The sequence below is a fragment of the Phaeoacremonium minimum genome, assembly GCF_000392275.1.
Source record: "Phaeoacremonium minimum UCRPA7 unplaced genomic scaffold PA7_03_scaffold_132, whole genome shotgun sequence".
In the NCBI taxonomy this organism is placed as follows: Eukaryota; Fungi; Ascomycota; class Sordariomycetes; order Togniniales; family Togniniaceae; genus Phaeoacremonium; species Phaeoacremonium minimum.
Window position 1 is genome coordinate 215,349 of NW_006921039.1, and position 15,140 is coordinate 230,488.

Here is a 15,140-nt window from a genome sequence, read left to right on the forward strand (position 1 = left end):
AGAGGGTCTCGAGAGCTTCAAGCACTTCTTATCGGGCAAGAAGCGGAAGCCAGACTCAAAGCCGCCCTTCCTCTTGTCCTGGCGTTCTTCCACCACCTTCATCCTTTTGACTGTCTGCTTAGCTGTCTTTACCGACATTCTGCTTTACGCCTTGATAGTCCCCGTGCTCCCTTATGCATTGACAACTCAAGTCGGTATACCGGAACACGAAGTTCAGCGATGGAACGCTATTCTCTTAGCTTGCTACAGTTGTGCCTTGTTCATAGGCAGTCCCATCTTTGGGATCTACGCTGACCGCACCTCGTCCCGCCGCCTCCCCCTACTGATTGGCCTCTTGGCCCTGGCCGCTTCAACCCTCTTACTATGCTTAGGGAAGTCCATTGGGTTGCTAGTTCTCGGCCGACTCCTCCAAGGCGTTAGCGCCGCTATTGTTTGGAGTGTCGGCCTGGCTCTACTGGCAGACACGATGGGGGCCAATATCGGTGTAGGTATGGGATATACCAGCATTGCAATGTCCGGAGGGTTGCTCGTGTCCCCCGTCATTGGCGGAGCTGTCTACGCCAACTGTGGCTACTACGCCGTCTACTATGTTGCTTTTGGAGTGATCATCCTCGATATCATCCTGCGCTTTATTCTTATCGAGAAGAAGGTGGCACGCCAATGGTTACCGGACCAACCCGATCAAACCAGTGGCTCAGCCGTCTTGAAGGAGCCTCCAACAGCGCCGGATAGCAGCTCAGTTGCAGAACAGCGGGCTGAGAAGCGAGCAGATGACAGCGGGACACTGAGCCAAGATGACAGCGCTACTGCTGTGTCACCAGCGCCTGTTTTGCCGCTTCCAAGTTCCAAGGCGAAGTACCCTACTCTGAGGCTGCTCAAGTCCCGCCGTATTCTAGCGGCTCTGTTTGGTATTTTCATCCAAGCTGGGATAATGTGAGTTGTGAGATCCGATCCCGAGCGGTCTACACCGCCGGAGGCTGTTGTGCGGCTTATTGACCCCTTTCCAGGGTTTCATTCGACACAGTGATACCACTCTTCGTCAAGACCACATTCAACTGGTCCGCGACTGCGGCTGGTCTCATCTTTTTCTGTGTTTTTGTTCCTAGCGCAGTCTTGTCTCCTCCAGTGGGATGGATGTCTGACCGTTACGGAGCCAAATGGCCGTCATTGGCAGGCTTTGTGGCCTCTGTCCCTCTGTTAGTGTGCCTACGGTTTGTCACAGAAAATAACATCAGACATAAGGTGCTTCTGGGTGCCTTGCTGGCGTTGATGGGCGTGACGCTGACTTTCTCCAACGTTCCGCTCATGGCGGAGATCACTTACGCCATAGAAGCAGAAGACCGCAAGGCGCCAGGTGTATGGGGTGAGAAAGGAGTCTATGGAATAGGGTATGGCCTGTTTTGCATGGCTTTTGCTCTAGGGAGTACTATTGGCAGCATAATGGCAGGCTACATCGTTGCTGGACAAGGTTGGATCACGGCAACCTGGGCATTAGGAATTTGGTGTGCGGGTGGCGCGGTTGTAGTGTTGGTCTGGGTGGGAGGTGAGCCGCCTCTGAGATCCAAAGACAAGCCAGAGGAGAACGATGTTGAAGGGGGTGACCCAAGGTGAACGATACAACGTTGTACGGTACAGTGCATTAGCCGCTCGGTATGGTTGGCCGCATATCAGTCTTGAGCGATGACATGTGTAAGGCTGCAAGATGGATGAGTTGTCCCTCTAAGGCTTGGGATTACATTTGTATACTGGCCAGTATGCATCCATGCCTAACGCTAAGGATAGGTCTAGTCATATATCAAAAAAGTTTAGATCTCTACCACTATGCGTCCCATGCCTCTACTGACGCAGGACAACATACTGTTTCCTTTCTCTTCCTCGAAAAGTGCTGTTCCACGATGGTCCACTTTACCTTCCCTGAGAGTTAACTTACACGTCCCGCAGTTACCGACCTCGCAAGATGACGGTATATCGTCAAATTGCTTTTGTAAGACTTCAAGCAGTGTTTCTTCTTCTCCAACTTTGACTGTAACATTCCGATTCGCGACGACAGCCTCGAACGGGTCACCAGATATGTCTGCTTCGAACGCCTCAAAGTGTACTTCTTTCTCATCAATACCAGCAGCTTTCACCTCCCGGAGAGCCGTGTCCATCAAGGACTTGGGGCCACACACATAGATGGCCGAGTTCCACGTCATATTTTTGATCACGTTGCCAACGTCCATTCGTTGACCTTTCTGTTTGTCATAGAGCCTTACGCTGTCTCCTAATTTGTCCAGGCGCTCCTTGTACGGCCTTTCATCTTCCGATCGCACCGCATAGTGTAGCTCGACACTGTAATTGATTCCCTGTAACGCCTCCATTATACCCAAGAATGCCGTGATCCCGATACCGCCAACAATGAACAGGTGATTGCTGGCGGCACCGACCACGTCTACCGCGTTGGTGATACGCCCAACCTGCAGGATGTCATCCACCTTGACAGTTTCATGGAGATACTTGGAGCCACCTCTGCTCTTATCATCCAAGGCAATACCGAACTCGAGCCGGTTCTGGTTGCCACCAACAATAGAATAGGCTCGAACTAGGCCATTTCCAAGCTTGATTTTAGCATGTGCTCCGAGAACTGACTCATCTTCCTCAACCTTGTCCACCGCCTCCAAGACAAGGGTCATGATCCGTGGCGTCTGTTTCCTCTTCTCCACTAATTTGAAGTCGCGCCACTTCTGTTCCTCTTTCGGTTTCTTGTCCTTCTTGGACTTTGCCTTTGCAACCCGGCTCTCAAAAGCCCCCTTGCTCTCGACGCCGAACTCCTGAATTGCTGCCAGCTCCTCATTCATAGCCAAGTTGTCCTTGTTGCGGTGCAGATACTCCTGTATCCGCTCGATCGTCCACTTTGGGTGCTTCCTCTCAATGAGACGGATCTCGTCGCCCGCCTTGACCGTACCCTCCTTCAGCACGCGGTAGTACCAGCCCGTTCTACTGGTCTTCCACGTGTTGGGTGCAAAGTTCTTAAGCTGAAACCTGTGGTTCAGCTTGAAGCATGGCTGGCGCGGCAGGCTGACCTGCAGCACCAGCTCATCGCCTACTGCCATCACGTCGCCAATGCACACGTTTCTCTCGTTCATTCGAGCCGTCACGAGATTCTCCCCGAAGCCACCAGGGCGAAACGCATCGGCTGCGCTAGGAAATTCGGCTTTCCAGGTGTCGTAGTGCGTGCAGCAATCTGCGAGTGATCAGTGACGTGCAGAGAATCGTGGCGCGCTAGGGCCAGGTCCATACAGCCATGAATCGCCTTGTCTTCACCGCCATGAAACGTGTAATCGTGTTCATCCCCGATGATGCCCATCTTATTGACCTTGACTGGTCCATCCAGCAGGCTCTTGTCGATCCCAGAAAGGATAGTCAGTCCCCTTAGGGGCTTGATCTTCCCTGAACGAACCTCCAGAATTGTATCGCTAGTAAAGGGGGCGTACAAATCAATCGCTTCTGTATTGGCCATTGTAAGCGTCACTTGAGGTCCTCGACCCCGCTCCTTGTAGGAATTGATCAAGGCAGTCGAGAAATCAAAACTGGGCCTCAAAAATTCAATAGATTCAGCATTAGAGTTCCAGCTACTCAAAACTAATAAAAAGGAGAAAGAAGGAGGATCTAGGCCGAGTCGACGGATTCGAGACCTGCCTTAAAAGGGGTGCGTAACCGGATTGGAAAATCCTATGATTGGTTCCTGCGGTCACTGTACCGCTTCTGGCGCCCATTGTGAGGGACCCCACAAAAGTTGTATTTCAGCCTGGAAGGGCGTAACAATAAAATGCCTTTTGCGACATGCATCAACGATCGGACAAGACTCCTTGAACGTTCGGTATCAATGCACAATAGAATGTACCCGAGAATGGATAGTAAATATAACGAGAAGACTGAAACGAAGATTTTCAGGAGTTTTCTAGGCGTAAGAGGAGCAAAACCCGTTCGACTTGAAGGCCTGCTGTAGCAATGGATCTGTAGCTATTAGCTATCAACATAAAAAGGGGCAATCTTGTGCGAACCGTAACTCACCTTACTTTTCATTTACCACCAGGCAACAGTGCAAGAATACTCAGAGCCGAAGGAAGGTCTGATAACATCTTGTACTCTGTTGGTCGTAGAAGGATGCTCGATCAGTCATAACTTGACTGTTAGTCAATCCTTTGTTTCCCAACTACCGTTATGAGATGTAATGATCATACATTGGCACTTGCCATACTCTTCGTTGATCCTTGAAATGCCTTTACAAATTCGTACCCGAGCTTAACGTGACGGCCGTTTTGAAGGGGGACCCGCAACTCTACCATGCACAAACAGTCTTATAAAAGAAAGAGATTACTCAAGAAGAATGAAGTCGAAGATTTCGGACCTTTTTGATGTCGTGAGACATCGAGTCCAGCATAAGCCACCTAGAAGTCAAGGGGTCAAGGTTGTCAGATAACAAGACAACCTAGAAAATGCGGCTGGAGGCTACCAGGATCTCTTCTCCAAAGAGCAAGATGTCACACGAGACCGCCAAATCAGACGGTATGACTTGTCGTCATATTATTTGCCATCCAGCCTCGGACCGAGATCTGTCTCACACGCATCGAGAATGACAACTCAGAAGACAACGTCAGCGGAGTCTCAATTCCATTCGGCCTCGCTCGGAGCCTTGCTCATTTGCGCAGCGAAAGCTGAACCCCGGACACGAATCCAGCGGGAGGCGTTCCAGATGATCCGAAGTGCAAATTAGAACATGGCACGAGGAGAAGGCTACCAATCGGGCACATGACAAACATTCATATGCATCTTCCGGACGCCACAGAGTGACATCTTGCGGCTCTACATTTCGACACACTCTATTGCCAAGTTACTTGAGATAAGCCGAACCTCGGCCGCTTCAGAGCCCTGAGCCGAGATGTGCGGCCAGACAAATAGGGTGTAGTGTATAGCTGTGCAATTGGAAGTCTCTGACTGACCTAAGCAAGTAGTTTATATGCATTCTAAAGATATTCAGTGGTGGCGTCCAATAATGAGTAATAGAGTATTTCAAACTTCCAACCCAGTCTGATATTCTCGTCGAACGAGCTTGGTCAATAAAGCTCATTTGTTGCCTTGCTGAGAAATCGGGCATCCGAGCGCAGGACTGTCTAGAGAATTGACGCAGATCAGCTAGAGCCGCATTCCCCCTCAAGTGGCCCCTGAGGAATGAAAGAGTGCCTGTCAATTAAACAAAGAATTGCAGTCCTGCTCGTTGCCAAGGCGGGTGGACTAAGGTGAGGAGAATGCGGCTGAGAATTCCAACCAGAGCCTCGTGACGAACAGGGTAAGTGCCCTGGCAGGTCAGATTTGCAGGATCTATTAACGGCGATGGCCTGATTGGTGAATAAATGCGGGATGCGTTGATACGAGGCATAATAAGGAGTGGAGCAACATAATGTGACTTTCTGAGGTTGGGCGGAGAGTTTGCTTGAGGAAGTGGGTGGGAGGAGGAACAGGGGCAGCATAGAGATGAGGCTCTGCGCTCGTGAAGGGAGCTGGAGACCTGGACAGTGGGCGAATTGGATACCCGCACCTCCACTGGCCCTTGCCCATTTTGTCGCCTTTACCGTGGTTGGCGTCCAATAATTTGACGGTAGCACACTAACTTCCTACGATCCCCTGTTACCCTTGGAACCTTGGAACCTTGCACAATGCTGCGTTCCGCCTATCAAATACTTCGTTTTTAGCGAGATACCTTCCAAGGTTGCTACTCTCCCTGAGACAAGGGCGGACTGTCAGGAACATTTTGTACCACTCTCGCCCCGCTTGTACCAAACATCCATGCCTTGCTCAACCCTGGTGTTATTACTCCCTAGCTCCTTCCATGGAACTCCTACGTGCCGAAGAGCCTCCTCCCCAGTCCGAGATGGATCATTTTGAGCCTCAATTCCTTGTCGGGATGGCACGGTGCCTGTGAGGTCCCAACTGTAATTCTCTACCGTAATTAGGCGAAAGACTTCCAGTCAACAGGTCATTACCGCAATTGTTGTCAGTCTCCATTCGCGAGGCGAACCGCACAACAAGATGGAACTGACCACAGAAATTTGAGCACTTTCGCCGCCAACTCATATTACATGACTCCCGTGCCACATGAGAGAGCCTTGCTCAGAAAGGTACAGTGTGCCATGTGCTGTGAATTAGAACCCAATACAGCTGGCCCGGGGTCCACTCCTGAAATGTTCACACTCCTTGCGGTGTCTTCCTTTTCGACCTACCAAGGTCTTGCACTTTCGATGACTGAGGAATGACCACACAGCCTTGCACCCTCCCCAGTCATCAACAGTAGCCTTTTTTATAAAGCCCCCTCCTGGTCACCAACTGTCTGGCTTGCAGGAGAGCCATGTTCTGTCTTTCATTCATGAGTCTCCAATTGGTCTACCTTATGCACCGTCTACTTTTTCGTCACTGCATCCACCCAACCACAACATGTCTCGTTAGGGTATTCCATTCTTTTTTCCAGTTCGATGGCGAGACGAGTTGGCTTCGTGAATCACCGGTGATATGTCGCTGAGGCATCTCCCTTATGAGATTGTATTCTACGTTGCTCAACAGCTAGATCTAGAGGATGTCTACAACCTGAGCCTGACTTGCCGCCAGTTTCAGTATCTTGCCAAAGAAGATAACATCTGCAAGGCGGTACTTGAGGTGAGATTTAGGAAACTCGACGCTCATTGGCAGATTCACTCGTATACGCTTGTTCAAGACTCAGCTAACGATGTGAGGCGCAGTCAACGGCGGCTGCGACTTCCGAAGCAAAGGAGGCGAGAATTACGAAGCGCTACGCGTCTGCATTGAGGAGGCTTGCCAAGCGGCGAGTTGCTCTCCAGTCAGCAGACCCCTTTTTGGTGGCGGCGGTTGCTGTGGCGGAGACGTATCTCTACGTGAACGGTAATCTCTGTTACATTGCAGAGTGGTCGTTGCGAATTCTCGACCTACACAACTCGTCGCGGGTCGAGGACGTGGTCGACATTCTTACGTTACTGGACGCTGCGATCGAGCCTCCCGTCAATACTGAGAAGGACGAATTCAAGCTTCTTCACTATTCTCACGGTGTTGTTTCTTGCCTCTATTCTAGGCGGAAGAACCAAGAGTTCAGTTGGCTCATTGTCTTCAACCCCAGCGAGCGCCGCATTCTGACCGCTTATCCACTTGAATCGACTAACAAAATCTTTGTTCGGAACAATGACGAATATCTTTATTTTGGGACTCATTCAGAGTATGGAGACGACGGATTTAGGAGGTGGGTGTTGCAGGGTTACTGCTTCAGCGACGAGAAATGGTTCGATCAAAAAGTTCACCTGCTGGAGATGGTCGGATCAGACATCGGCGGATCGATAGCATTCGAGATAATCGACGGTTACTTCTACGGCATTTCAAATCAGACAAGCTTCGAGGTAGAGGAAATCAACTGGACTTCGTATTACCATTGCTTTCGGTTTCCTGTCGACCAGCCACGGCCAAAGAAGACAGAGGTCTCGGTCAAAGAAATGATGTGGCGCAGGCAGCACGCAGAGGGACCGATTGACGATCGATGGTCCTTCATAAAATTAGAGAAAGAAGAAAAGAGCGGCTCTCTGAGAATAATAGAGTCAAGGAAGGAGTGGATCAAAGGGCAAAGCTCGGCGACAAGGACCTATTATACAACCAACGTTATTTTCCCAGCTACCGGCGCGATCAATCTAGGTAGGGGCTCGAATGGAGAGGGCAGCAGTGCTAATCGGTCAACTATTGGCAATGCAAAGCCCGACCAATTTCTAATCCCGACCAAGGAGGAAACACCGCGACGCAATCCGTTCAACACACACCAGGGCGACGACGCCGCCTCTGATGTCATGTTCATCCTGACAAAATGTCACATACGTTCATATCATTCAACATGTCAAACGTTTATAGATCTCGTGGACGATCCGTTGCCTACTAATCCTCAAGATCAACGGCTCCGTATCCGAGCTGGCTCACGACGAGCACGGCCTTTGGAAGAACTTACGCCTGAGGCACGTCGCTATGGTCATAACCCGCAGGAAGATGACCCTTCTACGGAGGAACAGATCAAGGCGCTATATCGAAACGATGGGGACAATAGCATTGCCTACTGGCCTCCAGAGCAGGAGGAGGGGCAGCTAACAGACCCTGCTTATGATGAGCTCAACCGGCTGCTAAATCCACCTACACATCTCGGAAATGTGCATGGAACCTGCGACGACAGATCCATGGTCTATGCAACGGGTGGAGCCGTAGATGGAATGCAAGTTCTGGTCTTCGTGTCTTTTGACCCAAGCATCCATCTCCAAGGCCTTCGGCAATGGCGAGATCAACTGACACCGAGAGCCCGATTTCCACACCATAGACGAGAACATCTCGAAAAAGCAAAGGGAAAAGGGAAATTGACCTGCCAACCCCCGCTGGATACGTGTCTTGAGACGGAGCCCGAAACAAGGGAAGATTGGGCTCTAGAAATCGGTCCAACTCCTGACGAAACACTCGAGGGATGTGGCTTGAGATGGACCCAACAGGAGCCAGCTCTCTATCTCACACTGGCTTGGGGTTTTAACTTTGCTCTATGAGTGCTAAGTTCGGGCCTGAAGGTGCAACTACCTCGATGAAGGAGGATATAAGGGTCATGGGTTGGTCGGACCTTGCTACGATTCGTCCTTCTAAAGCGCAATTACACTGCGGTTCGATGCATGACCTGGCTTCTCTTCGATAGTCGGGCACAGCTTGGAGCGGGGAACTGACAGAAAAGGCGGAATTCCCTGCAGCTCAACCCATTCAGACTTGAGAGAACGATCGGACATGTGCGCTATCAGGATTAGCATTCAACGGAGAGAGCCGACTGCAACCTAAGGCTCTGGATTCCCAATCCCGTACGATCAATCCTGCAGGCTGTTCCTGTAATAACTGTCTGCGTGGGGTCTTTCTGACCGGCATGAGTTGCCTCGTGAAGACGTTTGGGCGGACCACGAGCAAGAGTAGTTCGCAAGGCTATCTGCATAAAAGGCAATCATTGAAAACGCCGCACTTTCAGAAATTCTGCCTTGTCTACAATGCATAAAGACTTACCTCCTTTTGGACTACTCTTCTTGAAGGCTGTGTTCCTCAATTTCTTGCGTCAGTCTCGCGGCAGCTCGCACAAACTACATATTGCTTCTTGTTACACAAGCTATTTCGTAACTAACCCCAAGGACATATCAAAACTCAATCCTTAGAAAATTACTGTTCATCCTTTCGGGTCATTGGTTTTCTAAAAGTGCGATTAGACAATGTAATTATCGTTTAATTTACGGTACCTTACAAATAGAATTTCAAATGTTTGGTATCAGAGTGTAGAGTGGGTTCAAGTGAGGCTTCGGAAACACCTTCCCATTCAACTCCCACGCCAATACGCCCGACTAATGAGACGGAGAGTACAGTATCAAGCATGTGTGGGTGGTTTGATGGTACCCCACGGATCTTTATATCACGCCCCAAGTGACTTCTGTGTAGAGCCGATGATATCCAGGGGTTTCGGAACAGCCGTTCGATCTCAACTTGAAACTTCGCTGACCTAAACAAGGGGCATTGGGGTGAAGTCTCTCCGGTCTTACACATCGACACTTCATGGTGTAAATTTGGCCATAAGCAACTCATGGCCGATCATTCCAATGTTATAGCATGCAATTCTACTCTATTAGACTGCATGGCTTTATCTATGTTTCCTTTTGGGAAATATTGGCGTCTAGGCAGTAGCTGCAGAATGCATTACTTGGTGCTGTGCGACCAGGTTGCCGACCGCTTCAGCTCAACTTCCCGCCTGAATAGACCGCTTTAGCTGAAGTCGTGGCTTGACTTCGTTTATTTAGCCGCCACATGCCACAGAAGAGATAATGTGCCGCGCTCACGCCATTTCTGTCACCGTGGCTTGTTCTAGAATGAGGTATAATTATGCCCAGAGCAGAACTAAGGACCAGTGCTACCACTCTCTATCGTGACTTCAATGCAGACTTATTCAGATGCCGATTGCCTCGCTTTCGATGGAAAGTACTTCTGCTCCTCATTCCTCCCTTTGCGCCATCCCAGTCAATGGACACCCGCCTTCTAATCAGCACCGAAATCCTAATGCTTTGATACTATCCCCTACTTAAAGGATACATATATCCTTTGGTCATGGTTATCATTACATAGCTAGATGATCGATACCAACTAGTTGAGCTTGACATAATTGCCTGCGGAATCGAGCGTATCAGCATCAAAGAAATCCATTTCAAGAAACTCGACTTATACTGACCTGGGAACTGTCCAGTCCTCCCTTGTAACCTGCCTTGCCACCATTCATTATCGTTCTGGGTTCTTTGAATAATTTCGATAACATCCCCAGCACGGAAGCTGAGATCTCCTTCCGCTTGCGCGGAGTAATCGTATAGGGCCGTAACAGTTTCGGCCACTGGAGCTCCGCTGAATCGACTTGGCTTCGGCTTCGGTGGCGGGGGCTTCGACTTGGCTGCGGCTGCTGCGGCCAGTCCTGGTGATCCTGGACCAGGAGAGTACGGTGGTGGAGGATTCTCGACCACATCGGATTGGCGTTGATACCCTATCCTTGGTGTTGACGAAGATGATCCAGCAGTAAGCAAGCCTGGGGTCTTGCCTCCTTCTAGAGCAGGCTTGGGCCCGTACTTTGGTGGGCGCGGGCGGCCCGTCGTTTTGAACTTGACAATCGTGAGCTTCTCCGCTTGCTCCTGGATATCACCGCGCTTCTTGTGAAAGGCCTCTTCAACGTCGAGAGTCAAGTCGAAGTAGCCGATATCGCAGTGTTGCATCTTCTCGTGAAGTGTATAAAAGATGTTCAGCTGCATGTAATAGAAAGACTGGAATAGAGGTTGTATAAACTCCCGCTCAAGAGCAAACAACTTCGGAAGTTCGTCCTTTAGAAGGTCGTTGAAGTAGTTGAATTCTTGTGTCGCCTGCTCCAAATCGTTCTCCACCTTATATATGGCCTTCTCGTCCTTCATCGTCTTCTCTTTCTTGTCCTGGAGCTTCTTGAGAGCAGTGCGGTGTCGGTCGTAGTCCAACTTCTTGTGCTCTCGCTTGATTGCAGACTTTCGGATGACCTTGATGACGTCTAGCAGCTCGTTCGCCGGTCGAATTACCCTACTATCGATCATCTCAAGCTCCGGCGCCAGCGTTTCTTGGAGGTCCTTGACGACGGCCTCATACTCCTCGCACGCCCGGATACCCTCGGGATTGCCCTCGATCTTCAGCGAATCCGGATCTGACATCCTCCCGCTTATGGGCTTGTAGATCTCCGTCATCGCCTTCGAGAATTCGATCTGGTGGGACAGCATGCCGTTGATGGCATCGAAATATCGCTTGGACTCATCATGTAGTTTCTTCGTCTCGGTTTCGAGTTCCTGGAACCGCCTTTCGGCATCTATATAGACAGCATCCTTTGTGTTCTCGCCGATATTAAACCTCGACTTGAATTGTTGCGGCGCCTACAAAGGAATGGGGGAGTTAGTCCATAGTGGACGATCTGCACGGCGAGGGCTCGTCATGGAAACTTACACGAGAGATAGATTTCTGGAACCCCCGGAAACTCATCCTCGCAGAGCTACTGGCTCAATCGCGAACCAGACAGGCGCAACGTGGTGTATCTTTTCGTGGGAGAGGGAAAAATTAGGTGGGTTAGATTCAGGTACGATGCTGATGCGGCGGCAAGCAACCTTATGAGGTGAGCCTAAGCTATCTATCCTTCAGTGACGACGCTGCTAGGTGGCTGTGTCGAGTCAGGTCAGCGTGCGTTCTAGGTGGCGCATCACAAGCCAAGAGAGAGGATCCAGAAGGCTTCAATTTAACGAAACCGGAACTTCGGCATGCGATGCGCAGACACAAACAGCGGCGTAAAAAGAGTAGAAAACGTGAGCGATGATAGCTGGATGTCCCGAAGCGGCATTTGAGATAGTTACAATGCCGACTTTCAACTTGCAGTGCCAGGATTCTCGTGACGGGATTTTGGTAACCCTGATGATGCTGATGCTACTTGTGCTGGCCAGTCAAGCCCGCAGCGCAGCCCTGCTTTGCTTGCTGTGAGGGGCTGCCAGGAGAGGTACCTACAACGCCCGGACAGTCGAATTGGCCCGCGCATGCGGGGTGCAATGAAGGACAACGTCACCGCCCAGCTGCTTCTCTTTCTTCCACGGTCTTCAGCCTGCCCGAAAGAGGAAAGGCTCCCTTGGCGTCGGTGGGGGGTTTCTCCGACCAATCACAACGGAAATTGGAGTTCACCATCTTTTTCTCGCCGCCCTGACCACTGATGGCCGTAACCCCGAGCCAGCGTCCGAACCGGCCCTAAGAGCTACATGGGCATCTCGAAAATTCCCCAATTTGCCGAGCCCTTATATCTACATCTCCGAGTCATCAACTTTTTCCCAATCTCCATATCGTCGACACAGCGGGCGTACGACAACATGGCTAGCATCGCACCGTCCGCGCTGAGGCAGGCATCCCGCCTCGCCTCCAAGACCCCAAGTTTGTCATCTTCTCTGCGTGGTATCCAAACGGCGTCGCGCGTGGCGACTATTCCGGTCCAAAGAGCTTCACATCGGAGCTATGTCACAGAGTCTAAGAGAGACAACGCTCAGGTCGCAGAGGCTAAGATTGAGACGGCTATAAGGTTAGACAGGAAACAGTTCGAGGATGCAGGTCTTGCTCTGGGCGCGCAACAGGATAACCATCAGACAGTCAGTCCTATGGCAGGTAAGCATTTGTCATGATGATAGTCGAGATTCGCCATGCTAATATCCTGTTAGAGGTACTCAAAGAGGCTACGTTGATGGATGAAGGCCAAAGACCGATCTACCTCGACATGCAAGCGACGACCCCTGTTGATCCGCGAGTACTCGATGCCATGTTACCCTTCTACACCGGAATATTTGGAAATCCTCATTCTAGGACGCACGCATACGGATGGGAGAGCGAGAAGGCCGTGGAAGAGGCGCGAGAGCATGTTGCTAGGCTCATCGGCGCTGACCCCAAAGAAATCATCTTCACCAGCGGAGCCACTGAGAGCAACAATATGAGTATCAAGGGTGTTGCGAGGTTCTTTGGCCGATCAGGCAAGAAGAAGCACATCATTACCAGTCAGACCGAGCACAAATGTGTCCTGGATAGCTGTAGGCATTTACAGGATGAAGGATTCGAGGTAACCTATCTGCCCGTGAAGCACAACGGCATGATTGACATGGAGGAGCTCCGAGCTGCCATCAAACCTGAGACAGCTCTCGTCAGCATCATGGCTGTCAACAACGAGATTGGCGTTATCCAGCCACTTGCGGAGATTGGAAAACTTTGCAGAGAGAAGAAGGTTTTCTTCCACACAGACGGTGCTCAAGCCGTTGGCAAGATTCCCCTAGACGTGAACGCCATGAACGTTGACCTCATGTCTATCTCCTCGCACAAGATATACGGACCTATGGGCATTGGAGCCTGCTACGTCCGCAGAAGACCCAGGGTTAGATTAGACCCAATCATCAGTGGAGGTGGTCAGGAGCGAGGTCTGAGGAGCGGCACTCTGGCCCCTCCATTGGTTGTGGGCTTTGGCGAGGCTTGCCGCATCGCCTATGAGGATATGGCTGTAAGTTGAAACAAATTTCCCTCTTTTACTTTTCCTGAATGATGATCTGCTTCTACTTGCATGGCTTTCTGAATCTCTTCCTTTGGAAGATTCGTTTGTTGATATAGCACCCTGTCTGACCTGGACCCTTTTATTCTTATTTTTGCATTATACATTCTCGTCGCCTTGACAGGACTGACCGTGACACAGTATGATTCTAAGCGCATCAAGTCGCTTTCCGACCGACTCTTGAACGGTTTACTGGCATTGGAGCATACCAACCAAAATGGAGACCCAGAGCACTTCTATCCTGGCTGCGTCAATGTTTCTTTCGCTTACGTTGAGGGAGAGTCACTCCTCATGGCTCTCAAGGACATCGCCCTGTCTTCAGGTAGCGCATGCACGTCTGCTTCATTGGAGCCAAGCTATGTCTTGCGTGCCCTTGGCAACAGTGACGAAAGCGCTCATTCTAGCATTCGCTTTGGAATTGGCCGGTTTACGACCGAGCAGGAGATTGACTACGTCCTCAAAGCTGTCCAAGAGCGAGTGACTTTCCTCAGAGAGCTCAGCCCGCTGTGGGAGCTGGTCCAGGAAGGTATTGATCTAGATACCATTGAATGGAGCCAGCATTAAGGACCGGAGGATTGTCCGGGTGCAGCTGGCATCTCTCCTTCTGTCATGAGTCGCTCTTGTTTAGATGTGGAAGGGCAATCGGAGCGATACGTCGCGAGGAGCTATGAAGATGGCGCAAGAGTCGATTTTGATCTTAACGAAGTCGTATTGTAACATATTGTGTAGTGAACACGCCAGAAGGCGTGCTGCAGAAGGATAAGCCCGCCTCAGGCCGGAGGAGGCGTACCTATCAAGGGATTGAACATTTACGTCATTGGGACTGGTATGGGATAACGGAATGCGAACGACCCTCTACTATCGTTTAATGTAGCCAGGCAGAGTGAATACACAGCACACGCTGGATTTGATACCACCTAGCTGGCTAAAATGTCCCGCAGGGCTGAGCTGTACTATATCTGCTAAGGCGAGATAGGTTTTCATCATAAGGCAAACAATCCACGGCCTTCTAGGCCTAGTGGGACAGCATTACGTAGTGGCTGAGGCAAGCTCTGCAAAGACGTTCACATGAGCGCGGTTTCAGCCGAAACTTGGCTTTCAAAGAGCTACGCCAGCTGAGGTGATTCAGTTGGGTGGTGTTTCAAAGGGGCTATGTGATGACATCACTGGACCCTGATATGGTAGGAGCGCCTACCAATGACATCACTAGCAACACCGCCGGCAGGTGCAAACCACCAACACTTGCCCTCTTAGATGGATCGAACCTTTCCGATTCACACGTGGAAATACGTAACGAGGCTCGTACCATCAAATATATAAGAACCTCCAACCTACGCCATCCACCTCAGTAGTCCATCTCCATCATCTCACACAAACGCCATCCACACTACAAGCAAACAAAACAATACCATTCCTTGTCACTCATCGACAACCAAACAAA

General features: G+C 50.5%; 3 protein-coding genes across 3 annotated transcripts; 1 reads left to right on the forward strand and 2 right to left on the reverse strand.

Moving 5' to 3' along the window:
• Positions 1-1,719: 1,719 nt before the first annotated feature.
• Positions 1,720-3,125, reverse strand: UCRPA7_1814 (putative mosc domain-containing protein; the record flags this gene model as incomplete). Its single annotated transcript, XM_007914393.1, has 2 exons — positions 1,720-1,772; positions 1,931-3,125. 2 exons carry the CDS (start codon positions 3,123-3,125, stop codon positions 1,720-1,722), a joined length of 1,248 nt encoding a protein of 415 aa, XP_007912584.1.
• Positions 3,126-10,224: 7,099 nt separating this feature from the next.
• Positions 10,225-11,619, reverse strand: UCRPA7_1815 (putative bar domain-containing protein; the record flags this gene model as incomplete). Its single annotated transcript, XM_007914394.1, has 3 exons — positions 10,225-10,247; positions 10,310-11,513; positions 11,584-11,619. 3 exons carry the CDS (start codon positions 11,617-11,619, stop codon positions 10,225-10,227), a joined length of 1,263 nt encoding a protein of 420 aa, XP_007912585.1.
• An 866-nt stretch (positions 11,620-12,485) lies between these two features.
• UCRPA7_1816 (putative cysteine desulfurase protein) lies at positions 12,486-14,263 on the forward strand (the record flags this gene model as incomplete). Its single annotated transcript, XM_007914395.1, has 3 exons — positions 12,486-12,774; positions 12,828-13,651; positions 13,841-14,263. The coding sequence occupies 3 exons, from the start codon at positions 12,486-12,488 to the stop codon at positions 14,261-14,263; spliced, it is 1,536 nt and encodes a 511-aa protein (XP_007912586.1).
• Positions 14,264-15,140: the final 877 nt, after the last annotated feature.